This window comes from Anolis sagrei, chromosome 2, assembly GCF_037176765.1.
Source record: "Anolis sagrei isolate rAnoSag1 chromosome 2, rAnoSag1.mat, whole genome shotgun sequence".
Lineage (NCBI taxonomy): Eukaryota > Metazoa > Chordata > Lepidosauria > Squamata > Dactyloidae > Anolis > Anolis sagrei.
The window spans coordinates 178736219-178763743 of record NC_090022.1 but is presented as its reverse complement, the minus strand read 5'-3'; the positions used below and the strand labels follow the sequence as shown (position 1 = coordinate 178763743).

The window sequence follows — 27525 nt, the reverse complement described above, 5'->3', positions numbered from 1 at the left end:
TTTTACTCTATTGTTATTATTTTTATTACATTTAATTTTTATTCTATTATTATTGGAAGGATACATAAGCACATTTACATTGAAGAAGGTTAGAATAATGGTTTAATGAGAGCTGGACAGTTTTATCTTAAATTAGTTTCCTGTAAATATTCAGAAACATTGAACCTACTGATGCCTCAATTAATGTAATTTTATTGGTATCTATTTTTATTATGAAACTAGCTGTACCCGCCATGCTTTGCTGTGGCCAACCTTCCCTCTTTCTCTTGTCCTTTCCCTCCTTCCTTCACTCCCTCTTTCCTTCCTTCCCGTCTTTCCTTGTCGTCTTTACTTTCTTCTCTATCTCTTTCCTTCCTTCCCCCTTTTTCTTTCTCTTCTGCTACCTTCTTTCCTTCTCTCCCTCTTTCTCTACATCTTCCCCCCTTCCTTCGCTCCCTCTTTCCTTCCTTCTTTCCCATTTTTCTTTCCTTCTCTCCTTCCTTCCTTCTCTTTTTTTTTGTAATTATCTTTATTGAAAGACAGATTTTTTTCCATTTTGTGCAGAGAAACAATAGTGCAAATAGTGATGCAAAAAAGAAAAGAAAAGAAAGGAGATGATAGATGAAAGGCAAGTAATCAGGTACAAAAAGAAAAACAAATAGTGATAATAATAATAAAATAATAATAATAATAATAATAATAATAATAATAATAATAAATAGTGCTAAAAAAACCCACAAAAAACAAAAACAAAAACAAAAACACAGATTAGGAGCAGATTGTTATAGCTCCTTTGTTGACTTCCTGAGTATCTTTCTGGTGGTTTTTCCTCTTCTTTCTTTCTTTTCTCCTTATTCAGTCTTGTTTTCTCTTCCCTTCATGTTATTGTGTGTCCATTTCTCTGTGTTAGGTAGTTTGTTACCTTTGTCCAGTTGGTCTCTTTTATTGGGGTCCCTTTACTTTTTGCGATTAAATATGTTAATCTGTCCATGTTTTTGATATCTATCACTTTTTCTAACCAATCACTAATTTCCGGTATGTCTTCTTTTTTCCATAGTTTCGCGTAACAAATTCTAGCTGCTGTATTTAATAGAAAGAGGATTTTATCAGTATTCTTCTCTATTTCTTGGTCTATTATTCCTAATAGGAATATTTCTGGGTCAAATGGGATTCTTATACTTAGTATTTCCTGTAGTGTCTTCTGTATTTTTCTCCAGTATATCTTGGCCTTGGTACACGACCACCACATATGACCTTCCTTCCTTCTCTAACTTTCCTTCCTTCCCCCTTTTTCTTTCCCTCCCTCTTTCTCTCCTTTCTTCCTTCTCTATCTTCTGCCTTCCTTCCTTCCTTCCTTCCTTCCTTCTCCATTTCCTTCTTTCTTTCCCTTCCTCCCTCTTTCTTTTCTTTCTTTCTTTCTTTCTTTCTTTCTTTTCTCCTCTTCCCTCCCTCTTTCTTCCCTTTTTTCTGTATTGTCATTTAGCTTTTCATCATTTAGCTTTTGGGGGCTTTTAAAGTCCCTTCTGTTGTGTTTTTCAGTGTTTTTATGAGTGAAGGACATACATTGGGTTGTTAGGTGTCTTGTGTCCAAATTTGGTGTCAATTCCCCTAGTGGCTCTTGAGTTCTGTTAATCCCACAAATGAAAATTACATTTTATTTATATAGATTTACCAGTAGCTGCTGCATTTCACACCCTCGGCTTATACTCAAGTCAAACCGTTTTCCCAGGTTTTTTGTGGTAAAATTAGGTTTCTCGGCTTATATTTGGGTCGGCGTATACTTGAGTATATATGGTACTAAATCTGGATTGCTTTTTGTGTGACTTGCGCTGTTGTAGCTCACACATCCTTTTTGAGCCATGCAGTGCCTTTCTGGATGCATGGCTTCTCTCTGTTGCACTTCCACACAGGATATTTGCTAAACTGAGTGGAGCAGTGGGGAATTGGTGTCCCTAACAATGTTGTTGGTTTCTAATGATCACTAGACTCAGTGTGCATGGCCAGGGATTATGGAAGTTGAAGTCTAGCAACATGTGGAGATCTTGAGGTGTCCATGTTTCCTCAGACCAAGAGATCTAGGGGGAAAGGGGCACAATATTTGCACTAGAAACTGAAATTTTGGAGTATAAGGAGCTAGTCTTGCCTGGGACACAAAATAGCCTGTCACCAGCAGGAGATAGATGTAGTTATTCCAGACCATATATGGTTCCATATCTAAAGAGCTGGGCATGTTTAGCCTGCAGAAGAGAAGGCTGAGAGGAGACATAATGAGGGCCATGTATAAATACGGGAGGGGAAGTCATAGGGAGGAGGGATCAAGCTTGTTTTCTGCTGCCCTTGACACTACAATGTGGAACATGTCAGAAATATTAAAAATTAACTGCGTATTTTTTATTACAAAAGTGTGAATCAAGCACTGAAAGAGTTAGTAGGCTGAAGCCTGTTAAGAGTTGGTGAGCAAAAGCTGGCATCGCCCTGAGGAGAGTGAGTAGGCCAAAGCCTGTTAGTGTTATTTTACCTCAGTGAGGGAACACCTCAGTCAGTGTGAGGTAAATCTCTGTATGAGAGAAGCCTCATGTGTAAAGCTCCAATGTATAAAGACTGCTGTGTGTATAAAGCTACTATGTATTTCTTCATTTGTGTTATAGAAACATTGTTATTGTAAATTAATTAGTTTTTAATTAGTTTTTTCTTTTAGTCATTACATGTAGCCCGCCCATTGTCACTGTGATTGTGTTTATTGTAATTTTATATTGCTATGCATTTACATGTGTTATGTAATTATGATGTTGTTTATTGTCTGCGTTTTCGGTTTTATTTGCTGTAATTTGTTATTTGGGCTTGGCTCCAGCTGGAGGTCAGCTGTGACCAGCAGTGCTGTGGAGTTTGAAGAGGCACGAATGGAGGGCGAAAGAGAGAAACGTGCCAAGAGGAAGGCGCATCAAGCCAATCCTGACTGGGACTGCCTTTCACTTGGAAACCAATGCCCTGACTGTGGGAGAAGATCCAGATCAAGAATTGGGCTCCACAGTCACCTGCGGACCCACCGACAGAACACCGACCTTGAAGGACCATCATCCTTGGACTACGAGGAATCGCCTAAGCAAGTAAGTAAGTTGTTATTATTATTATTAAATAGTGCAACTATATTGTTTTACTACAAAGAAAGTGATGTATAACTATTAATATGTATAAATATATGAGGGGAAGTCATAGGGAGGAGGGAACAAGCTTGTTTTCTGCTGCCCTGGAGACTAGCAATGGCTTCAAACAACAGGAAAGGAGATTCCACCTGAACATTAGGGAGAACTTCCTAATAGTGAGAACTGTTCAGTAGTGGAACTCTCTGTCCTGGAATGTGGTGGAGACTCTTTTTTTGGAGGCTTTTAAGCAGAGGTTGGATGGCCATCTGTCAGGGGTGCTTTGAATGTGATTTCCCTGCTTCTTGGCAGGGAGTTGGACTGAATGGCCCATGAGGTCTCTTCCAACTCTATGATTCTGTGATTCTATAATTCTGTATCCTCCTTCTAAACCCCAGACCTGAGAAATTCAGCGACAGGAACTCCCTAATGACCCTCAATTCTCTCTGTTCCAGCATGGGGGAAATCACACAGTCCTACCTATCAAGATTAGTTCAAGCCAGAATCGTGGAGAGTGTGAGAGCATTTGAATATTTAGTGGGTTAAAAACTGGCATGTTAATTGGCGTTGTTACTATTTATTAACATTCTTTCTAAAGTATACCATCTGTGCCTTGGATCCTGCTGGCAATCTAAAGCCTTTGAAACCATATCTCCTAACTTAGGAGTTTGGCAATGTTGTTTTTCATCCTTTCCTCTCTCTCCCTCTCTTTTCCTTTGGATCTATCTGTCCAGCATAATCCAATGTCATTCCCCTTCTTCCCTTGTGCCAAGATTTCACCTCTCTTCTTGAAATGCTACAGGTACAAACAGGCCATTAGCCTTTCCTAATGGACTTTGACCATTGGGGCTCAACAGACATTTCCACAGGAAATAGATTTGCCCAGTTTCCTTACACTCAGGTTGGCTGTTATGTGGGGTGACAAGGAAATAATAATATAATATACGTTATTTATATTCAGCTCTATCAGCCTCAGGGTATTCAGAGCGGATTACAGAATACATATATGGCAAACATTCAATGCCGTTATACAATTAACAACAGAGACAGACAGTACATAGAGGCAAAGGCTTCCCTCTTTTTCATCTCCGGCATCTGGAGACTGTGCTGAACTCCGGACATGGGGAGGTGCTATTGTTCCATTTTCCACGCCGAGAAGCCTTCCTGATCGAATTGCTGGCATGTCTTCATGGGCCAAAGCATTACCTAGTGGTCTACTCACATTACTGTTTACGAACTGCGAGGTAGACAGAAGCTAAGGCTGACAGCGGGAGCTCACCCCGACCCCTGGCTTTGAACTGCCAACCTTCTGGTCAGCAAGATTTTCTGCAGCTGGTGGTTTGACCCACTGTGCTGCCATGGCCCTGAGGTATGTTATGTGCACAGAGGCGGCCCTAGGTAATTTTCAATGGTAAGCAAAGAGTATTTTGGCACTCCCCCCCCCCCCCCAACCAAGCACTGATTATATTTTCTGTTCATCATGGGAGTTCTGTGTGCCATATTTGGTTCAATTCCATCATTGGTGGAGTTCAGAATGCTCTTTGATTGTAGGTGAACTATACATCCCAGTAACTACAACTTGCATATGTCAAGGTCTATTTTCCCACAAGAGCGCCTCAAGAGCGCCCCTGGGCAAAATCAACTATACTGCAAGTGCTTACTTTGCGTAATGGGTTGAGTCGCCCCTATATGTGCGGCAACAAGGAAATGCATGTGAAGGAGCCATATGTACAGCAAAACAGGTGCAACATCCCCTATGTGAGCTTCCTTCCTTCCTTCCTTCCTTCCTTCCTTCCTTCCTTCCTTCCTTCCTTCCTTTCTTTCTTTCTTTCTTGGCATTAAGGCTGATGCTCATCCTTTGTTCCATTCCATATTTGCACAAAAATGCAAAACACAGGTAAGCTAGAGGAATAAATACAGAAGTCTTGAGTCTTTGCACCCCCAAAAACATTTTTCAAATCCTCCATGTTGCATCTTCTATATAAATAAGAATGTAATGTTCGTTTGTGGGATTAACAGAACTCAAAAACAACTGGGAGAATTGACACCAAATTTGGCCACAAGACACCTACTAACCCAAGGAGTGACCATCACTCAAAAAAATTGATTTTGTCATTTGGGAGTTGTAGTTGCTGGGATTTATAGTTCATCTTTTATTATTATTATTGTATTGTCCGTGTTTTATTTTTAATTGCTTGTATTGTTGTTATTACTGTTTGTATTGTTGTATTTGGACTCGGCCTCATGTAAGCCGCAACGAGTCCTTTGGGGAGATGGTAGAGGGGTACAAATAAAGTGTTGTTGTTATTATTATTATTATTATTATTATTATCTACAATCAAAGAGCATTCTGAACTCCACCAACAATGGAATTGAACTAAATGTGGCACACAGGACTCCCATGACCAACAGAGAACACTAGAAGGTTTTGGTGGGCATTGACCTTGACTTTGGGAGTTGTAGTTCACCTACATCCAGAAAGCACTGTGGACTCAAACAATGACGGATCTGGACCAAACTTGGCAAGAATACTCAGTATGCCCAAATATGAACACGGATGGAGTTTGGGGGGAATAAACATTGACATTTGGGAGTTGTAGTTACTAGGATTTACAGTTCACCTACAATCAAAGAACCCCACAAACTGTTTACCCACAAGCATAGAGAAATTACATATATTAGAAATGCTTTCTCATTACTTTATTTTCCAGGTCGCCAAACTGGGTCACAGCAACATGTGGCAGGGGATGGCTAGTTGTATAATAATCCCTTCAAAACTGTCCCCTCCAAGATAATTTAAAAAAAGTCTTGCCACTTCTTTGAAGTCAACTTTGAAAAATCACACATGGATAAATGATGGCAGAAGATTGTAATTATACTTAAAGAAAATATATTCTGTACCTAAAAGAAACGTTGGTGAAATTACACTGTAACAAAAATTGGAAAAAAAATTCTGGTCATGGCTTAAAAGCATTATTCCTGTTTAATTGTGTGTTGCTTACGTTGAAAGTAGTCGTTATACTCCAGAAACTTTGTTTTTGTGGCTGCCACAAACTATGTTGAAGTGTTTGAGACTCAATGAGATATTCATTGAAAAACTATAGCAAAATGTGCTGCAGGTTGTCTGGTAAAAACAAAGTTTTGACAGTTTAATTAACCTTTTCCATGTTTTTAAGACAGAACTAATTATAAAATGATATTGATAACCCAGGAACAAAAATCATGTTACATCGTGTTATATACCCTCCCAACCAACTGGGAATAAGGAATCAACTTCAGCCTCATTCCTTGGCCCCTATCTCCTTTTCAATTATTTAGATTGGAATATGGACAGATAAAACATAGAAGAATAAGGACATTTGAGCAGCTTATCTGACAAGAACACATCACTGTGTTCAATTAAATGTGTCCCTTCAAAACCTCACCATTTGCAAAGGGATGTTCCAGTGTTAGTTTAAAAGGAAATACTGGTGACCAGGTAGAATCAAAGTGTTCTGGATGTCCTAGTCCCTCTCCTTGGCCCATGTCTTGAAATGCAACTTTTATTTACATGGACAGGGAGTGAAAAGGGAACAATTTTCCTGCCAAACTTTTTAATTTTATGTAGCTGCTTTGCATCTGTCAAAGGCATCAAGGTTGTTGTTGTTGACTTTAAAAGCAGCATTTCTTCATGCTTGTAAGTTTCACCGTGATGCCGAAATTTTAGTCTATGTTGTCGGCGAGTTCAGAAAACCTGATTGCAGCAGGAATAACACTTTCAAGCCGGGGACAGGGGCTCCATCCTCTCTTTTTTGGGCAACTGTCGTCCTGCAATGTGTGATGTTCATTGGTGGTGATACGTATTGATTGGTTTTGTTTGCAGAGAGCTATTTCTGTCAGAAGGCCCTCAGAGAAACATGCATCAAATCAAAAACATCAGGCCAGTAAAGCAGCACTTTAAACTCACACCCAAAAAAATCCCCCAAAACCCACCACATTTCGATGAGCATGAAATGGTCAGAGTGACACAAATAATTGTAATTGCTCCTTGCTATCCAATGCTAATTCATACTGTCTGTTCTGGTCGTAATGACTCTGGGACAAGGATGCATATTTGGTAGCTTTATTGATCGTGCCAGTTCAAACTGGGGGCAAAGAAGCAGCAGGTTTAAATCTTCAGAGAAAGACAGAGTGAGCAAGAGAGTGAGTGAGTGAGAGAGAGAAGAGGGGAGAGCCAGCATGGTGCAGTGGTTTGAATTTTGGACTATGGCCCCCTCTAAACTGCCATATAATCCAGATTATCACATCAGATAATCCACATTATCTGCTTTGAACTAGATTATATGAGTCTACACTCATATAATCCAGTTCAAAGCAGGTTGTTAACTGGGGCTCCTTACAGGGAGCGGTCAACCCTCCTGTTCAAGGAACTCCACTGGCTGCCATTCATCTACCGGACCGTGCAGGTTCTTACCTTCAAAGCCCTGAATGGTTTAGGACCCGCCTACCTGCGTGACCGCATCTCTGTGTACGAACCCACACAATCTCTTCGTTCATCTGGAGAGGCCCTGCTCTCGATCCCACCAGCATCGCAGGCGGTGGGGACGAGAGAGAGGGCCTTTTTGGTGGTGGCCCCTCAACTCTGGAACTCACTCCCTAAGGACATCAGGCAGGCTCCAACCCTGGCAGTCTTTAATAGGAGCTTGAAGACGTGGTTGTTCCAGTGTGCCTTCCCGGAATAATGATCCCATAGCACTTTGTCCCTCCAAAGCACTTTATATTTTTCGGTCTGCTTGTATGTCTTCCACAAACGCCACTATCACCTTTTCGTCCATACCTCAGCACTATTTCCAATTTTAATTGTGTACATTTGGCCTTCCCATAGTTTTTAATTGTATGTTGTCTTATTGATAATGTTATATGTTTATCATCTATGTTTTATTTTAATTGCTTGTATTGTTGTGATTATTGCTTGTATTGTTGTGTTTGGGCTCAGCCTAATGTAAGCCGCACCAAGTCCCTTGGGGAGATGGTAGCGGGGTACAAATAAAGTATTATTATTATTATTATTATTATTATTATTAGTAGTAGTAGTAGTACACTGCCATATAATCCAGTTCAATGCCAATAATCTGGATTTTATATGGCAGTGTAGAAGGGGCCTGAGTCTACACTGCTATATAATCTAGTTCAAAGAAGATAATCTAGATTTTATATGGCAGTGTAGATGGAGCCAAGGGTCTGGATTCCCACTTGGTCATGGAAATCCACTGGGTAAGTCACATTCTCTCAACCTCAGAGGGAGGCAATAGCAAACTTCTTCTAAACAAGGAAATCCTGTGACGGGCTTGCCTTAGGCTTGCCATAGGTTGAAAACAACTTGAAGGCACAAAAGAATGGCCTTCAAGTCATGTTCAACTTCTTACAGAATGAGAGAGAGAGAGAGAGAGAAAAGAAGAAGAGAGAGGGAGGAAGGGAGAGAGGAGAACTGGCATGGCGCTGTGGTTTGAATCTTGGACAGGTAGCACTCTCTCAGTTTCAGAAGAAAGAAGTGGCAAGCCTTTTATGAACAAATCTTCCCAAGAAAACCCTGTAAAATGTTTGCCTTTAGAGTCGCCGTGGGTTGAAAATGGCCTGAAAACACAAAACAATAACTAGATATTATTATTATTATCCAGCTTTTTTTCTCCATGAGACGTGTAGATAGATAGATAGAGAGATAGATAGATAGACTCTCTTACACACAGAGAGAAAATAAGAGAGAAGGAAGGAGAGAGGAAAGTGGTTTGAATCTTGGACTATGGCCCCTTCTACACTCCCACATAAAATCCAGATGATCTGCTTTGAACTAGATTATATGGCAGTGTGGATTCATATAATCCAGTTCAAAGAAGATAATGTGAATTACAAGGCAGTGTAGAAGAGGCCTAAGGCTCTGGAGACCAGGGTTTGAATTCCAACTTGGGCTGGATCTACATTGCTTTATATTCCAGGATCTGATCTCAGATTATCTGCTTTGAAATGGATTTTATGAGTCGATACTGCCAGATAATCAAAGATAAGAAGATAGTCTGGGGTTAGATCCTGGGTTTTAGGGTAATATAGATCCAGTCCTGGTCTCTCAGCCTCAAGCCCCTTCTACACTGCCATATAATCTAGATTATCAAAGCAGATAATCCACATTATCTGTTTTGAACTGGTTTATATGACTCTACACTGCCATTTAATACTGTTCAAAGCAGATAGTCTGGATTTTATATGGCAATGTGAAAGGCGCCTCAGAGGAAGGCAATGGCAATCCATTTAGGAACAAATCTTGTGATAGTCTTTGCCTTAGGGTCACCAAAGATGGGAAAGAACGAGGGGCATAACTGCAAGTAGATAGATGTACACAAGATAGAGGGGTCCCCAAACTAAAGCCCGTGGGCTGGATACGGCCCTCTAATGTCATTTATCTGGCCCCTGCCCTAAACTTTAGACTTAGGTTTGACCTAAGTCTGAAATTACTTGAAGGCACACATCAACAATCCTAATTAACTTGACTATTTAACTTGACTTGACTATTTCATCATCCAAAAGTAGGCCCACACTTCCCATTGAAAGATAAGTTTATGTTGGTGAAAATCTGAAAAATTGTTCTTCATTTTAAATACGGTTTTGTCTTTCATTTATTTATTTTTTTGCGTTATAAATAAGATATGTATAGAATCAGTTAATTTTTTACCCAAACTATAGTTCGGTCCCCCAACAGTCTGAAGAACCATGAACTGGCCCTCCATTTAAAAGTTTAAAGATCTCTGAGATAGACACTTGGTCATGAGAATCCCTTGGGTGATGTTGGGCAAGTCACACTTTCAGAGGAAAGCAAAGGCAAATCTCTTCTGATCAAGCCTTGCTAAGGAAATCTTGTGATTGGCACGAATTGGATTGCCATGGGTCTGAAAAGACTTGAAAGCGCAAAACAAAAACTAGGTATGTGTAGAGTGATAGACAATTAAGAGATATGCAGACACACAAATGCACATGCTCTTACACAGACACATGCATGCATACAGCTCTCCTGACCCCTTAGGGCAGTGACCCCTTATGGAGCCCCCAGTGGCACAGTGGGTTAAACTCCTGTGCCAGCAGGACTGAAGACCGACAGGTTGCAGTATCGAATCCGGGGAGACTGTGGATGAGCTTCCTCTGTCAGCTCCAGCTCCTCATGCAGGGACATGAGAGAAGCATCCCACAAGGATGATAAAACATCAAAACATCTGGGTGTCCCCTGGGCAACGTCCTTGCAGACGGCCAATTCTCTCACACCAGAAGCGACTTGCAGTTTCTCAAGTCACTCCAGACATGACAAAAAAAGCGGGGGGGGGGGCAGTGACGTCCCAACTTTTTAAGCCTTTGGCCAGTTCACGGTTCTTCAGCCTGTTGGGGGGCCAGACTGTAGTTTGAAAAAACATGAATGCATTCCTATTTGTAGTGCAAAACCCCCACAAAAGAACAATATAATATATAAAATGAACATTTTTAACCAACATAAACGTGCCAGTCTTTCAGTGGGAAGTGTGGGCCTAGTTTTGGCTGCTGAAAGAGTCAAGTTAATTAGGACTGTTGTTGTGTGACTTCCAAGTCGTTTCAGACAGCGGCATATGCTGCCTGTGTCTGGTGGAGTCTCCTTCTCTGGAGGGTTTTCAACAGAGGTGGCATGGCCATCTGTCAGGAGGGCCTTGATTGTGACAGGAGGGCTTATACAGTAATTGCTGCTTGGGTCTCACCTTTATTTCCCAAGGGAGGAACTGGGCAATTGGGGAACCTTCCTTTTGCAAAAAATTAAAGAAAACATTGTAGGGGAAGAGAGAGCGAGAGAGAAGGGGACACTGGGACTGGGTGCTCAAGGCCGGAGTCACCCAAGGAAAAGGTGACACTTATAGTCTGGACCCCCAACAGGCTGAGGGATCATGAACTGGCCCTCAGCTTAAAAAGTTTGGACACCCCTGCTCTAAGGTGTCAGGAGAACTGTATGCATGCATGTGTGTTTGTGTGTCTGCATATCTCTTATTTGTTTTTCACTCTACACATACCTAGTTGTCATTTTCTGCCTTCAAGTCATTTCCAACCCATGGCAACCCTAAGGTGAACCAATAAGTCACCCTCTATCTTTCTCTCCTTCTGATGAGCCTGCCATTTTTGGGGCGCTAATCCCCAAAAAGGAACGAACTAACAAAGAGAGGAAAGAAGTCAAGAAAGGTAGGGAGGGAGGATGGAAGGAAGAGAGTCAAGGAGGAGAAGAAAGAAGGAAAGAAGCAAGCGAGGGAAGCAAGAAGGCCTAGAGAGAGAGGGCTGATGGAAATCTGAACCGGGGGCTACAATTGGCCCCTGGGCCGGACTAACAACAACAACAACAACAACAACAACAACAGGATTTATTTGCATTCCGCCCTATCTCCCCAGGGGACTCAGGGCAGATTCCAGCATATATAGATGGCCATCCAGCATCTGTTTGGAAGCTTTTAAGCAGAGGCTGGATGGCCATCTGTCAGGAGTGATTTGAATGCAATATTCCTGCTTCTTGGCAGGGGGTTGGACTGGATGGCCCATGAGGTCTCTTCCAACTCTTTGATTCTATGATTCTAGACACAAGCCAGGCCTGTAGCCCGGGGGGGGGGGGGGGGGTAGGGGTTCAACCCCCCCCCCCAATTTTTTTCAGATTAAAAAAACTAATTTTTTGGCTATTTTTGGCCTTACTACGCTCCATGCAGTCATGCCGGCCACATGACCTTGGAGGTGTCTACGGACAATGCTGGCTCTTCGGCTTAGAAATGGAGATGAGCACCACACCCCAGAGTCAGACATGACTGGACTTAATGTTAGGGGACTACCTTTACCTTTACCTTTAACCTTGCATACCTTATATCTTATACATTTTATGGAGCAATAAGGGTCTTTGGACTGTATTAAAAATGTTGTTGTGTTATCGAACTACTCTTCAAGATTTGCTAAAAAATGTTTCAACCCACCCCGATTTTTTTTTCTGGTTACGGCCCTGAAACATTCAGTGCCTCAAAACAATGAAACACAGACATACAGTTAAAGTTAAAGGCTTCCCCTTTCATCTTCGGTTCTGGGGGGTGGTGCTCATCTCCATTTCTAAGCCAAAGAGCAGGTGTTGTCTCTAGACACCTCCTACCTCATGTGGCCGGCATGACTGCATGGAGTATCCTTTACCTTCCCGCCAAGTCAGTGCTTATTGATCTACACCAGTGGTTCTCAACCTGGGGGTCGGGACCCCTGGAGGGGTCACGAGGGAATGTCAGAGGGGTCACTAAAGACCACCAGAAAACACAGTATTTTCTGTTGGTCATGGGATTTCTATGTGGGAAGTTTGGCCCAATTCTGTCGTTGGTGGGGTTCAGAATGCTCTTTGATTGTAAGTGAACTACAAATCCCAGCAACTACAACTCCCAAAATGTCAAGGACTATTTTCCCCAAACTCCACCAGTGTTCACATTTGGACATGTTGAGTATTCGTGCCAAGTTTGGTCCAGATCCATCATCGTTTGAGTCTACAGTGCTCTCTGGATGTAGGTGAACTACAACTCCAAAACTCAAGGTCAATGCCCACCAAACCTTTCCAATATTTTCCGTTTGCCATGGGAGTTCTGTGTGCCAAGTTTGGTTCAATTCCATTGTTGGAAGAGTTCAGAATGCTCTTTGATTGCAGGTGAACTACAAATCCCAGCAACCACAACTCCCAAATTACTAAATCAACCTCCATCCCACTAGTATTCAAATTTGGACGTATCAGGTATTTGTGCCAAATTTGGTCTAGTGAATGAAAATACATCCTGCGTATCAGATATTTACATTACGATTGATAACAGCAGCAAAATGACAGTTATGAAGTAGGAAGGAAAATAATTTTATGGTTGGGGGTCACCACAACATAAGGAATTGTATTAAGGGGTCGTAGCATGAAAAAGGTTGAGAACCCCTGATCTACACACATTTGCATGTTTTTGAACGGCTAGGTTGTCAGGAGCTGGGGCTAACAAGCGGAGCTCACCCTGTCCCATGGATTCAAACTGCCAACCTTCCAATCAGCAAGCTCAGCAGCTCAGCGGTTTAACCTGTTGTGCCACCATGGCCCTATTTGGATGTCAAGAAGACTGAGAAAAACCATCCTAGGTGCTTTCTATGCTATCCTTCTATCCCAGCATCCGATCCCAGACTATCTGTTTATCCCAGATTGTATGGCAGTGAGGACTCATATGATCCAGTTCCAATCTGGAATCAGATCCTGGGATAGAAGGACAGAGTAGCAGGGGCCCTAGCGTCTTTTCTAGAGAGGCAGGCAGTGGGATTAAACCAAACTTGGCAGAGGCAGCTCTGGAAAAGGAGAGAGAGCTGGAGAAGGAAGGAAGGAAGGAAGGAAGGAAGGAAGGAAGGAAGGAAGGAAGGCTGCAGGCGTGGGAGGGGGGCGTAGGGAGAGCAAGAGGCTCAGGGCCCTGTCACCCAGCCATAGAACCCAGAATAGCAAGGCAGAATATCTGCTTTGAACTGAGTCCACACTGCCATATAGTCCAGTTCAATGTGGATTTTATGCAACTGTGTACAAGGGGCCCAGAATTGCCCCTCTTCCTTCCTAATCCAGAGTGGAACCTGATGAGCCTTTCCTTCATTGCACATTACACATTCTACCTGAGCAGAAAAACTGATGACAAAAAAGGGAAAGAAACCATAACTCAAGAAAAAAATAAAAGAAACCAAGGTTAAGTGGTGGGAAGCCTCTTTCCTGGTCGGGAAAAGACCTCGGCATTGCCAAGCTCAATGGTGGTGCCTTTCTCTTTTTTCTCCATCCACACGCCCCTCTGACCTCTTCCTGTGCTTTCTCCTTCTCTTTCCCCTTCTCTTCTTCTCCTCATTCTCTTCCTTCTCTTTCTCCCCCTTAGAATCATAGAATCATAGAATCACAGAGTTGGAAGAGACCTCATGGGCCATCCAGTCCAACCCCCTGCCAAGAAGCAGGAATATTGCATTCAAATCACCCCTGACAGATGGCCATCCAGCCTCTGCTTAAAAGCTTCCAAAGAAGGAGCCTCCACCACACTCCGGGGCAGAGAGTTCCACTGCTGAACGGCTCTCACAGTCAGGAAGTTCTTCCTCGTGTTCAGATGGAATCTCCTCTCTTGTAGTTTGAAGCCATTGTTCCGCCTCCTAGTCTCCAAGGAAGCAGAAAACAAGCTTGCTCCCTCCTCTCTGTGGCTTCCTCTCACATATTCTCTTTCTCTTCCTTCTCCTCCTTCTCCTTCTTTACCTTCTCCTCCTTCTCTTCCCTTTTCTTCTCCTTCTACTTCTCTTCCTTCTCCTCCTCTTCCTTCTCCTCCTCCTCCTTTTCCATTTCCTTCTTTACCTTCTCATCCTTTTTCTTCTCCTTCTACTTCTCTTCCTTCTCCTCTTCCTCCTCCTCCTTCTCCTTTTCCATTTCCTTCTTTACCTTCTCTGCCTTCTCTTCCTTTTTCTTCTCCTTCTACTTCTCTTCCTCCTACCTCTTCTCTTCTTCTCCTTCTTTCCCTTCTCTTCCTTCTCCTTCTCTTCCTCCTCCTTCTCTTCCTCCTCCTTCTTTCCCTTCTCTTACCCTTCTTCTCCTTGTACTTCTCTTCCTTCTCCTCCTTCTGCTTCTTCCCCTTCTCTACCTCCTCCTCCTTTTTCTTTTCCTTCTCCTCTTTCTTCCCCTTCTCTTCCCTCTTCCCCTTCTCCTCTTCCTTCTCCTTCTTCTCCTTCTCTTCCTTCTCCTTTCCTTTCCCTGCCCCTTCCTTCTTCTTCTCATTCTCTTCCTTCTCCTTCTTCTTGGAGGTGCTTTGCAACCTTTTGAACCAGCAATCCGTCGTCGTCCTCCTCCTCGTGCCAATCCGCCCTTTCCCTGCAGCTCTCCTCGCTCCCGTCTCCCTTCTTTCCTTCCTCCCTTCCATCCTCCCTTCCTGGGCTCTCCTGTTGAACGGCTCCTTCTCGCCTTCGGTCTCTGCGATGCAGCCTCTGCCGGCTGCCAACTCCTCTCCGGGAGCCCTCCTCCCTCCCTCCCTCCCTCCCTCCCTCCCGAATGCAGTTTGCACGCGCGACACAGGCAAAGAGAGAGAGAGAGGCGCACACACACACACACGGGAGGGAGGAGGGAGGGAGGGAGGGCGAGCCTGGCAGCGCGGCAGAGGGGCGAGCCGGAGGGAGCCATGAGGAGCATCATCGCCGTCGCTGCTGCTGCTCCCGCCGCCGCTGGGGTCCACGGGTGTCACAGCAGCAACAGCAGCAGCTGCCGCCCCTCCGCCGTCCCACCCGGAGCCCCGCCACGCCGAGCCCTCCTGCCCCTCCGCGGCTCTTCCCCGCACCGATCCCCCTGCATCCCGCGGGTAAGAGCACCGCCATCCGCTTTCCCTGCCACAAACCACATTGCACCCCCCGCCATCCCTTCCTCCGCCTCCTCCTCCTCCTTTCCCCTTCCCTTCCTTTACCTGGTGGAGCTCACGCCTTCCAATCCCTGACTGAGTCCCCGTGGGGCATCCTTTCCCCATAGACGTGCCCTTTCCACCTATTAACTTCCTTCTTTCTTTTGAAAACACCCTTTCCTTCTCTGCCTTCCTCTTGCTTCTTTCCATCCCTGGCTTGGGGTAGGTGGGTGTTGGGTTGCTGTGAGTTTTTCATGGTCCCGTAGCATTGTCTCCTGACATTTCGCCCACATCGATGGCAGGCATCCTCTGAGTTTGTGAGGTCTGTTGGAAACTAGGCAAGTGAGAATGTATTGTTGAAGGTTTTCATGGCCGGAATCACTGGGTTTTTGTAGGTTTTTGGGGCTGTATGGCCATGGTCCCATAGCATTCTCTCCTGACATTTCGCCCACATCGATGGCAGGCATCCCCTGCGTTTGTGAGGTCTGTTGGAAACTAGGCAAGTGAGAATGTATTGTCAAAAGGTTTTCATGGCCGGAATCACTGGGTTGTTGTAGGTTTTCTGGGCTGAATGTCCATGGTCCTGTAGCATTCTCTCCTGACGTTTTGCCTGCATCTATGGCAGGCAACCTTTGGGGATGCCTGCCATAGATGTAGGTGAAACGTCAGGAGAGAATGCTTCGGGAACATGGTCATAACAACAACCTAGACAAGTGAGGTTTATATATTTGTGGAAAGGTGTCCAGGGTGGGAGAAAGAACTCTTGTTTGTTTGACGCAAATGCAAATGTTGCAATTGGCCACCTTGGTTAGCATTGAATGGCCTTGCAGCTTCAAAGCCTGGCTGCTTCTTCATTCCACAGACATGTAAACCCCACTTGCCTAGTTTCCAATGGTCCTCACAACCTCTGGGGATGCCTGCCATAGATGCAGGTGAAACGTCAGGAGAAAATGCTTCTAGAACATGGCCATACAGCCCTAAAAACCTACAACAACTTAGGCAAGTGAGGTTTATGTATCTGTGGAACGGTGTCCAGGGTGGGAGAAAGAACTCTTGTTTGTTTGAGGCAAGTGCGAATGTTGCAATTGGCCAACTTGATTAGCACTGAATGGCCTTGCAGCTTCAAAGCCTCGCTTCTTTATTCCACAGACATAAAAAACCTCATTTTCCTAGTTTCCAACAGACCTCACAACCTCTGAAGATTGCCATAGATGTGGGTGAAACGTCAGGAGAGAATGCTTTGGGAACATGGCCACACAGCCTGAAAAACTCACAACAACCCACAACCTCAGAGGATGCCTGCCATAGATGCGGGCAAAACGTCAGGAGAGAATGCTTCTGGAATATGGTCATACAGCCCAGAAAAATCACAACAACCCATTGATTCCGGCCATGAAAGCCTTCAACAATACATAGATGGGTGTTGCTTTGTTATTGTTGTTGTTGTTAAAACCCCATTGTTTCTGCCCCGCCAGTGTCTGGAGGTGCATTTCTCTCCCCTCCCCCTCCCACTTCATCTGAAGGTTTTCCCAATCTTGGGGAGGAGGAAGGGTGAATGGGAAAGTTTCTGGCTCCTTGGCAAGAGATCTGTCTCCCTTTCCCCCCACTACTTCCTTTCTTTTGGGGCTTTTCTTGCAGGAGGGGGAAAGCTCCCTCTTTCCAGGCGCCCTTAAAACAACAAGCTTTGCCCAATTTAGGACTTTCCGCCCCTTGCAGGTGGAAATGGATCACTGCCATCTCTTCCATCGACCCATGGCAATCCTATCCCTGGCTTCTCTTGGCAAGATTGATTCGGAACACGTTTGCCGAGGCTGAGAGAGTGCGACCTCATCTCTTATCCCCCCACCTTTACATGTTCCTTATGGCTCCTTCCTATATAAAGCAAGTCCTTTTTGCTTTTCCAGCAGTCTGCAGCTCCATAAAGCCTAGCCAGAGCAAACCTTTATTGAGAGACTGGGTTGCTGTGTGTTTTCCAGGCTGTATGGCCATGTTGTAATTTTAATCAATATGTATTTTAACTCGTTATTATATGATGTTTTTAGATGGTATTATTAGCATTGAATCCTTGCTGTAAGCCGGTCTGAGTCCCTCTACAGAGGTTGAGAAGATCGGGATATAAAAGTTTTAAATAAATAAATAAATGTTCCAGAAGCATTCTCTCCTGATGTTTCACCCACATCTAAGGCAGGCATCCCCACAACCTCTGAGGATACTTGACATAGATGTGGGCAAAACGTCAGGGGAGAATGCTTCTGGAACATAGCCTGGAAAACTCACAGTAAGCCAATGATGTTTCACCCACATCTATAACAGGCATCCTCAAAGGTTGGAGGTCTGTTGGAAACTAGGCAAATGGGGTTTATATATCTGTGGAATGTCCAGGGTGAGAGAAAGGACTCTGGCCTGCTTGGGGCAAGTGTGAATGTTGCAATCGACCACCTTGTTTAGCATTTAATTGCCTTGTAGCTTCAAAGCCTGGCTGATTGCTGCTGGGGAATACTTTGTTGGAAGGTGTTAGCTGGCCCTGATAGATTCTGGTCCGGAATTCCCCTGCTTTTTTAGTGTTTTTTATTTACTGTCCTGATTTTAGAGGGTTAAAAAAAAAAAACACCTCTAACAACTACCATATCAGACTACACAGAGAAGCCATTGAAACACTTTAAGCAGAAAGGAAGAAACCATGAAAATGAACAAAATCTGGCTACCAGTATTTAAAAACTTTAAAATCAGGACAGTAAATAATGAGAAACACTTAAAGGGGGGGGGGGGGAGGGAATTCCAGACAAGAATCAATCAGGCCCAGTTAACACCTCCCAACAAAGGATTCCTCCCACCCTGGACATTCTATGGATAGAAGCCCCACTTGCCTAGTTTCCAACAGACCTCACAACCTCTGAGGATGCTTGCCATAGATGTGGGCAAAACGTCAGGGGAGAATGCTTCTGGAACATAGCCATACAGCCTGGAAAACCCACAGTAACCCAATGATTCTGGCCATAAAAGCCTTCGGTGACTTAATTAAGAGAGTGGATTCCCAGTTGCCCTTCCGAACCCTGGTTCATCTTTGCAGAAATCTTGGGTCCCACTATTCTTTAGCTGAATAAAATCCCACATTTTCTGCTTTGAACTGGATTATCTGGCAGTGTAGACTCAGATAACCCAGTTCAGATATTGTGGAATATTTTGCCTTGATATTCTGGGTTATATGGCTGTGTGGAAGGGCCCTTGGTCTCTGTTTCCTTCCAGAAATGGGACAAGGGACTCCTTGTGTCCCGAAGCGGTGTTCCTTGACTGTAATGCTTCTCTGATGATGTTGTTGTTTTGAATACTGTTTCTAATGTTCCGCTGTAAAAACCTGGCTAGTTTATAACTTCGGAACTGACGCATTTCTTCTGACAATTGCAGCCTTTTTGCACACTGTTGTCTCGTCTCTCATCGTGTTGCCTTTCTCTTTTCTGTCTCTCCCTCCCTTCTCCCTTCCATCGCTACAGCAATGTGTGATCCTCCCCTGTCAAAGTGACCAGATTGACTGAGTCCTCTTTCTTCCCTTGCCCCATTGCATCTTCCCACCCATGTTCTCTCTCCTTCTCTCTCTCCCACTGGGAAGGACGGATCTGAGGAAAAAGAACAGCCAAGGAATACAACAGGAGATTGCTGAAGATCTCCAGAGAGGACCTTCGACTCCTTTTCATGTTACACAGATCTACCTGAACTAATTCGCCTGGCAATGAAGTGTGGTGTGCTACTTGCATCTGCTTTATCTTCTTTTGATCTCTGCCCACAACCTCTGGTATTTTCAGAGCAAAATCTTAATGAACTTGAATAAAGATGTGGATGTTTTTCGGCTGGGAATCCTCTAGCTACATCTGAGCTGGCTAACCTTCCCTTGAAAAGAGTGTGGATATTATTGTATGGGAAGTGATCAAAGCAGCACCCTTCTTTGTTGGGATAACACTCTCATATGCCTGCAGCAAAACTAGCTTGTATAGCCATGCCTTTGCTAGGGCCCTCCGATCCGCTGATTCTTGGCCGCAACTGAGCAAAGTCGCAACTTGCCGATAGTCTTCCAAAGCATCCTTCTTTGGACAGTCCCTGTGCCAGTTGGGTTTTGATGGTGACGACCTCTTTGTGAAAGTTTTCTTCTCTCCTAGCTCTGTGCAAGATGGCTGCAGGAGTGGCAGCATGGCTGCCGTTTGCTCGAGCAGCGGCCGTGGGCTGGCTCCCACTGGCCAAGAAGCCCATGCCCAAGCCTCCTCCCGACAAGAAACGCCGTACCGATGAAATTTTGGTGGTCAATGTCAGTGGGAAGCGCTTCCAGACTTGGAAGAATACTTTGGACCGTTACCCCGATACCTTGCTAGGCAGCTCGGAGAAGGAATTCTTCTACGATGAAGACAGCACAGAGTACTTCTTCGATCGCGACCCAGAGATGTTCCGCCACATCCTCAACTTTTACCGCACGGGCCGGCTCCACTACCCCCGCCATGAGTGCATCCAGGCCTTCGATGAAGAGCTATCCTTCTACGGCATCATTCCAGAGCTCATTGGTGACTGCTGCTTGGAGGAGTACCGGGACCGCAAAAAAGAGAATGCGGAACGTCTTGCGGAGGATGAAGAGGCCGAGATTGCCACCGACACAGGTTTGCCGCCAGACAGCACTTTCCGCCAACGGCTCTGGAGAGCATTCGAGAACCCCCACACCAGCACCATGGCTCTGGTCTTCTATTATGTGACTGGATTCTTCATTGCTGTGTCGGTCATTGCCAACGTGGTGGAGACCATCCCATGCCGGCCGCCTCCTGGGAAGAAGAGGAACCAGCCTTGTGGAGAACGTTTCCCCAATGCTTTCTTCTGCATGGACACCGCCTGTGTCCTCATCTTTACCTTCGAGTATCTCATGCGGCTCTTTGCAGCCCCGAGCCGATTCAAGTTCATGAAGAGTGTGATGAGCATCATTGATGTGGTGGCCATCATGCCATACTACATTGGGCTTGTGATGCCGGAAAATGAAAACGTTAGCGGGGCCTTTGTGACACTGAGGGTCTTCCGGGTCTTCCGTATCTTCAAGTTCTCCCGGCATTCGCAAGGACTGAGGATCCTGGGCTACACCCTCAAGAGCTGTGCCTCGGAGTTGGGCTTCCTCCTCTTCTCGCTCACCATGGCCATCATCATCTTTGCCACTGTAATGTTCTATGCTGAGAAGGGCACTGCAGAGACCAACTTCACCAGCATCCCCGCTGCCTTCTGGTACACAATTGTCACCATGACCACGCTTGGGTGAGTTGTGCACATTCACAACATGCTCCTATGAGGTTGGGCCTCTTCTCCTAATATTATCACTTGAGTCTCCTTTGCGCTACTCCCTAGATAACTTTCCCTTAAAGAAAATGAATTCCATATTTTCTGATTTAACATAATATTTTCCCCACCCCACTGGCACCTTTGTTTCATCCATATTGAAAGTACACTGTGGCTGACATGCCCCATATAATGGTTAATGAGGGTATAAGAGTTTCTATAGCGGTGTAAGGTAGGGATGGGGACTCTGCGACCCTTTAGATCAGTGGTTCTCAACCTAGGGTCCCAAGATGTTTTTGGCCTACAATTCCCAGAAATCCCAGCCAGTTTATCAGCTGTTAGGATTTTTGGGAGTTGAAGGCCAAAACATCTGGGGACCCCAGGTTGAGAACCACTGCTTTAGATATTTGGGGTTTCAACAACCAGAAGGCCTACCCAGATGCAATGGATTGTGGTAGTTGTAGTCCACAAAACATCTAGGGAGGCATCCAGGGAACACTTACTTAGGCGAGCCCTCGTTGGCCGAGTAGGATAGTCTTCCAGGATCAATGTTCTGGTGTGTCCGTAGGTGACTGTGAAGCCCTTCTTGATCTGCATCTTCTCCCGCAGTGAGAGCATTGGTTTCCAGGTGGAAGGCGGTCTCGGTCGGGGTTGGCTTGAAGTTTCTTCCTCTTGGCATGTTTCTCTCTTTTGCCCTCCATTCATGCTTTTTCAAATTCTGCAGCATTGCTGGTCACAGCTGACCTCCAGCTGGAGCACTCAAGGCCAGGGCTTCCCAGTTCTCACTAGGGAACACACTGTTCATGTGTTACATTAGACACTGATTTTCTCTTCTTTGCAACTGAAATCACATGGAGATGGATTGTGATTGTGGGCAAGCCTTGAAACCATACATAGGAAAGTAGGATCATGCTCAACTGGATCTCTCTTCTACTTAGGTTGACTTTAAAGGCAGGTCTCTGGAAAAGTAGCCCTGTTTACTTTATCCCCAGACTCCAAACTTCCATGAAGTGTGGGCAGCAGAATGGCACCACAAAAGTAAAATCCCACAAATCAGGATTTTTCTGAAAGTTTTTTGTAGGATCTTGAAGGAAGGAGGGCAAAACATATGGTGAGCCTTGGGGCGAAGCGGAAAGGCATCACAAAGGAAGGCAGTGAAGATTGGAGTGGGCCATGTTAGTGGCAAGGGAGCAGGAGTTGCAATTACGAAGGGGGAGGTGGAGTCAAAAAGACAGAGTTTTTTGGGAAAGATTAATGGGAAGGAATTGAATGTTTTCCTAGGAAAGGGAAATTGCCTTTTGTCTCTAGTGTGAGTGAGAACTTTACTCTGCACTTCCCAGAGCAACATTTCCACCAGTGCGCTGTTCAAATCTTGTTTTTGGAAAGCATTCTGACATGCTTAGACAGCAAGCATATACTGCGTAATTTTGAAGCACTATGTTCAGCTTTTTGCTCTGGAATGCTGAATTCAAAAATAGTAATTGTGGGATTGTATCATCCTAATACAAACCAAACTTTATGTGTGCATGGATGTACACATATACACATGTCTTATTTTCAGAAATTGTGTTGTCGAAGGCTTTAATGGCCAGAATCACTGTCTTGTTGTAGGTTGTAAGTTTTTCAAGCTGTATGGCCATGTTCTAGAAGCATTCTCTCCTGACGTTTCGCCTGCATCTATGGCAGGCATCCTCACAACCTCTGGGGATGCCTGCCATAGATGCAGGCGAAACGTCAGGAGAGAATGCTTCTAGGACATGGCCATACAGCCCGGAAAACCTACAACAACCTAGGCAAGTGAGGTTTATATGTCTGTGGAATGGTGTCCAGGGTGGGAGAAAGTTTGTTTGAAGCAAATGTGAATGTTGCAATTGGCCATCTTGATTAGCATTGAATGGCCTTGCAGCTTGATTAGCATTGAATGGCCAAAATCACTGGATTGCTGTGAGTTTTCTGGGCTGTATGGCCAGGTTCCAGAAGCATTCTCTTTTTTCACCCACATCTATGGCAGGCATCCTGAGAGATTGTGAGGTTTGTTGGAGACTAGGCAAGTGGGTTTATATATATGCAGAATGCCCAGGGTGGGAGAAAGAACAAAGGATTCCCCCAGGCAGGAAGCAGCCAAGCTTTGAAGCTGCAAGGCTATTCGATGCTAATCAAGGTAATCAATTGCAACATTCTCACTTGCCTCAAACAGACAAGAGTTCTTTCAGCAACTTCAGAAATTGGTTTGTTTTAGAAGATCAAAGGATGGCCTCTCCTTTTGTTTGGATTCTGCTGATGCCATTCATGGCACTGGATTAAGAGTAGAAAAAATGGTATCTCGTCAGATTTCTGCATGATATTTTAGTTAACAGAATATTGTAGGGTTACCCTGGGACTGTCCCCCGCCCATTATTTACTGTGTGATGTTGTTGATAGCACCATCAATTATATTCATTGATTTAATTTGATTTATGTCCTAGAGTCCTCCCTTGAATGTGGACCTTAGGTGTCTCACCACTGATTTAAAATGGCTAGAAATAAAAATACAATCAATTGCATCCTTAAAATAAAATTAAACCACCCAAATCAGTAAAACACAGGGTTAAAACTACTTTAGAAACACAATCTTTAGAAAATACAAAAAAATTGAAAGTATTGCACCCTGCTCTCGAAAGCTTGGCATAAGATAAGTCCTTGTTCCAAAATATTTACATTACTGTATACATGTAGATAGCAGAAAGAAGGGAGTAAAGGGCAAAATAAACAAGTGATTGACACAGGACTGGAAGGATGCGGTGGAAGGCATAGTGTTCCAAGCTTGCAGTCAGTTGTTGTTTCTGTTGTTTTTGAAAGGATCTGTTGGAAGTTTTAGGTCGTGCTACTTGGGATTGTTAGCAACGTTGTGTTTCTCACCTTTTAATAACAACCATTTGTGTCCATCATTTCCACAAGGTCTGAAATATGGATTCCCAGCTGAATCCGGATGTTTTATTGCCAGGGTGTTGTGGAGCTCCGTACTGTGTCAAAAGTTGGCGTGAATTACAATCTATTGGCTCCCATCTGGGAAAGGTCCTTAAAGTGTCCCAAGAGCATGGAAGGCTTTGAGTTCTATTTGTTTCTTACTCTTTCTTCTGGGGATGGTGTGCATGATGGTTTCTCAATTTTAATTCTTCAACAACTCTAGGCAATGCCTAGTCGGATTGAGCACAGCTGGTTCCTCAAAAAGTTCTTCACATTCAAAGGCTCAAAATGTATTATTACAGCTTTTGAAGCTGATGGTTTTCTTCAACAGGCAAAAATGATGATCAAGTTGGCCCAAAATGATCTTTACTGGACACACACAGAGTTTCAGGCTCGGGTTTGGGATGTAAGACCAACCAGCTTGGCTTGGAAGAAACTCAAAACAATCAGATGTGGAAGATGTGTGACAAAAAAGTGAAGGCGTATATAGCACAATTTAGTGTGTCTCGTAATATCTGTAGATGAGAAAGAGATGGAGTCTAAATTCTATAAAGGAAAGTCTGGGGTTGGCATCCTGTCCATCAGGCGCCACAGCACACCACATGGTGGAAAATTTTATTGTCCAGTTTGCTAAGTACCACCAGGTATTGATTTACCAGCCATACCCTCTTGGCTACCATGTTCCTGTATCTGGGTCTGGAGAGCCGACAACTATCCTTCCCCTTTTTCATCCCTTAGCATTGCTCTAACCCAGTGGTTCTCAACCTGAGGTCCCCAGATGTTTTTGACCTACAATTCCCAGAAATCCTAACAGCTGGTAAACTGGCTGGGTTTTCTGGGAGTTGTAGGCCAAAAACATCTGGGGACCCCAAGTTGAGAACCACTGCAGCCAGCTATAACTCGAAAGGGTCCTTGTGCTTTTGTCTCCTCCCTCCACCTTTTCTTCAGCCCAGACCCTCCCTGAATAACAGAAGAATACACCTGGACATAGTGTTGAACCTCCTTGTACAAGTAGGCTTGGTACCAATTTATTTATTTATGTATTTATTTATTTACAGTATTTTTATTCTGCCCTTCTCACCCCGCAGGGGACTCAGGGCGGATTACAATGTACATATACTTGGCAAACATTCAATGCCATAGACACACAACATGTATAGACAGGCACAGAGGCAATTTAACTTTTTTTCCCACGAGGGTATTCTGGCCACCAGGGGAGCTGTTGCTTCACCGTCCATTTGTGACAATGATAAAATACTTCCTCATTCTTTGCAGGCTTGCTTGAGATTTTTATGGCATCATAAATTAGTTAAATTAGCTTCCTCACATAAGCGGTACCTACATTTCCTACTTGACTGATGCGACTGTCTTTCGGGCTGCAAAGGTCGACAGCAAGCTACACAAATTGGTCGGACACTCACTCCAACTTGGGCTGGCTTTGAACTCATGACCTTTCGGTCAGTAGTGATCTTAATGCAGCTGACTCCCAGCCAGCTGCGCCACAGACCCAAAGGCTTCAGGACTGCAGGTTGGGAATCCCAGTAGTGACACAATGTAGTTTGCATGCATTTTGGTAGAAGGTTTAACGGAAAACCTGGGGTCTTGTGCAAATTCCCACTTTGGCTGGTTCTGACTCTACATACTGATGGATGGCTATTCACCTTGCTTGCCCCTCTTCATACTTTTTCCCTGCAATCAATTGCCTAGCAAGTCCTTGTCTTGTTCAATAGCATCTAACCTTGTTTGGACAGCATAGCAGAAGTAGGCCGATTTAAGTAGACTGAGGATCCCATTCCTCACCACAATGGCTAAAGAGGAGACATGATGGGAACTGCAATCTAGTTGATATCCAGAGGGCCACAATTGCTCACCCCTGTTGCATAGTATCAAGCCTGCTCAGACATTTCTCCCTACATGGAATAAAGCCCTGTTTCTTTTATTTATTTATTTTATTTACACCATTTCTACCCCGCCCTTCTCACCCCCGAGGGGGGACTCAGGGCGGCTAACGCAGGCAGCAATTCGATGCCACAATATCAGTAACACAATGTAAAATAATAATACATAGCTGATTAAAAACAGTAACATTAATTATAATCACATAGTCATAAAGTCACATAGCCGTTTCCAATTGTCGTAACAGTCCTGTGGTCCAGGTTCAGTGTCTCATGTGCTGCTGTGCCCACTAGCCAAAGGCCTGGCTCCAAAACCACGATTTTAGTTTTTTCCTAAAAGAAAGGAGGAAAGACGCCGATCTGATCTCATTGGGGTGCAAAATCCACAAGCGGGGGGCCACCAATGAGAAGGTCCATCCACACCTGCATCTTTCAGTCCTCCATAACAGGGTAGGATCATGAGACTCTCCAAATATTGTATGACTGCAACTCCCAAGAGCCCTTGCCGACAGAACCGATGTGGAGGGATGTTGCGAATTGCTGTCCAACAATGAGAAGCACATATAATACTACGATTTTATAATACAAAGTTCTTTGATCTGCCTCCTGCTGTTTTTCAGCATCAGCAGAGCAAATACTCAACCACCCTCTTTGCCTGACCCCATGATTTGGGGTGGAGGCACACAGAACTGTTGGGAAGAAGAGATTTATGGTAGTTGGAATCCAAAACAAACATCAAGGAATGAGAATTGGATTGCAGATACTAGTATTGGCTTCAGAAATCTGGGTTGCTTGCACTAGCCCCATGACGAGATATACTGTTAATTTCTAAGAAAAGAAGTCTAGGGTGCAGCCAGGGCTAGTCCTACCTCAGGCCACAGGGCAGTAGGTTTCCAGAAGCCACTGCTTCTCATATAGTTTATAATCCTAGATACCCAGGTTGGTTGTAGTATTCAGAAGCAAGGGAATTTCACTTTGCACATGCTCGAGTCACCCCTCAAATTATTTTAATGGGAATGAATCCCACTCTTCCAAAGAAGCACTGGGACTGAGCTTTGGCAAGTGCTGAGAATTCATCCCTGCAAGGGAGAAGGCAAGATTTTAGCTGAGTACCAACTGGCCTTGGTGTATGTTCCCTAGCCTGTCTTTGGCCAGGGAATGAATGATCAATTTCGCAGATCGCTGGCGAAATGGGGAAAGCGGGGTGTTATTTATTATCTTACCACTTGGAACTACCAGATCCTGCTTGAGGCGTAGAGGCTGGATGACGGATGAGCTGACAGAGTCGCTGGAGCTAGCTTCCGATCTTCCATGCCCCAGAGGTTCGGCGAAGTCACGGGACAGCCAGAAGTGCTGTGGGTCTATAGGGACATAGGGGGTGTATGTGGAAAGAAGGGGCATGGCGGCGGATGCTTTCCCCCCTTCCCATCAGATGAGTTGGCATTGCTCTGCAGCTGTGTTATCTGCAGACATATTGGTGCCTCTGGAGCGGAGACAAATATCAGGACGGATTGGGGATGCATTTTGGAAAAAAAGGGGTATGGAGGAGATTGGGTCTGCAAATCAGGATTATCAAGAGCTTGTGGAAGAGGAAATTGGGGAGAGGGGGGTGCAGAAAAAACAGGTGGTGTCTGGTTGGGATAGAGAGAAAAGTCATCTTTCTTTTACACATGGCCCTGTCCGCATTTAATGAGGATCCACTGGTTGCTGTAACATTTCCCTAGTGTCAGCAGCTGAGCTAGCAAGAACTCCTCCGAGCATCCTTCCTCATCCTTTCTCTCTCTCTCTGCCTTGGCTCCTGCCAGGGCCACTGCTAGCACTCCAATCCTTGGTATATCCAATCTTTTAATACCCAAT

General features: G+C 44.5%; 1 protein-coding gene across 1 annotated transcript in view; it reads left to right on the top strand.

Moving 5' to 3' along the window:
- Positions 1–15284: 15284 nt before the first annotated feature.
- KCND1 (potassium voltage-gated channel subfamily D member 1) overlaps positions 15285–27525 on the top strand; it is a 109923-nt gene continuing 97682 nt past the window's right edge. Inside the window, exons 1-2 of the mRNA XM_060763133.2 lie at positions 15285–15493; positions 19021–20806. Of these exons, the coding sequence (XP_060619116.1) occupies positions 19692–20806 (1115 nt within the window). The 5' untranslated portion in view covers positions 15285–15493; positions 19021–19691. The remainder of the gene's footprint in view (positions 15494–19020; positions 20807–27525) is intronic.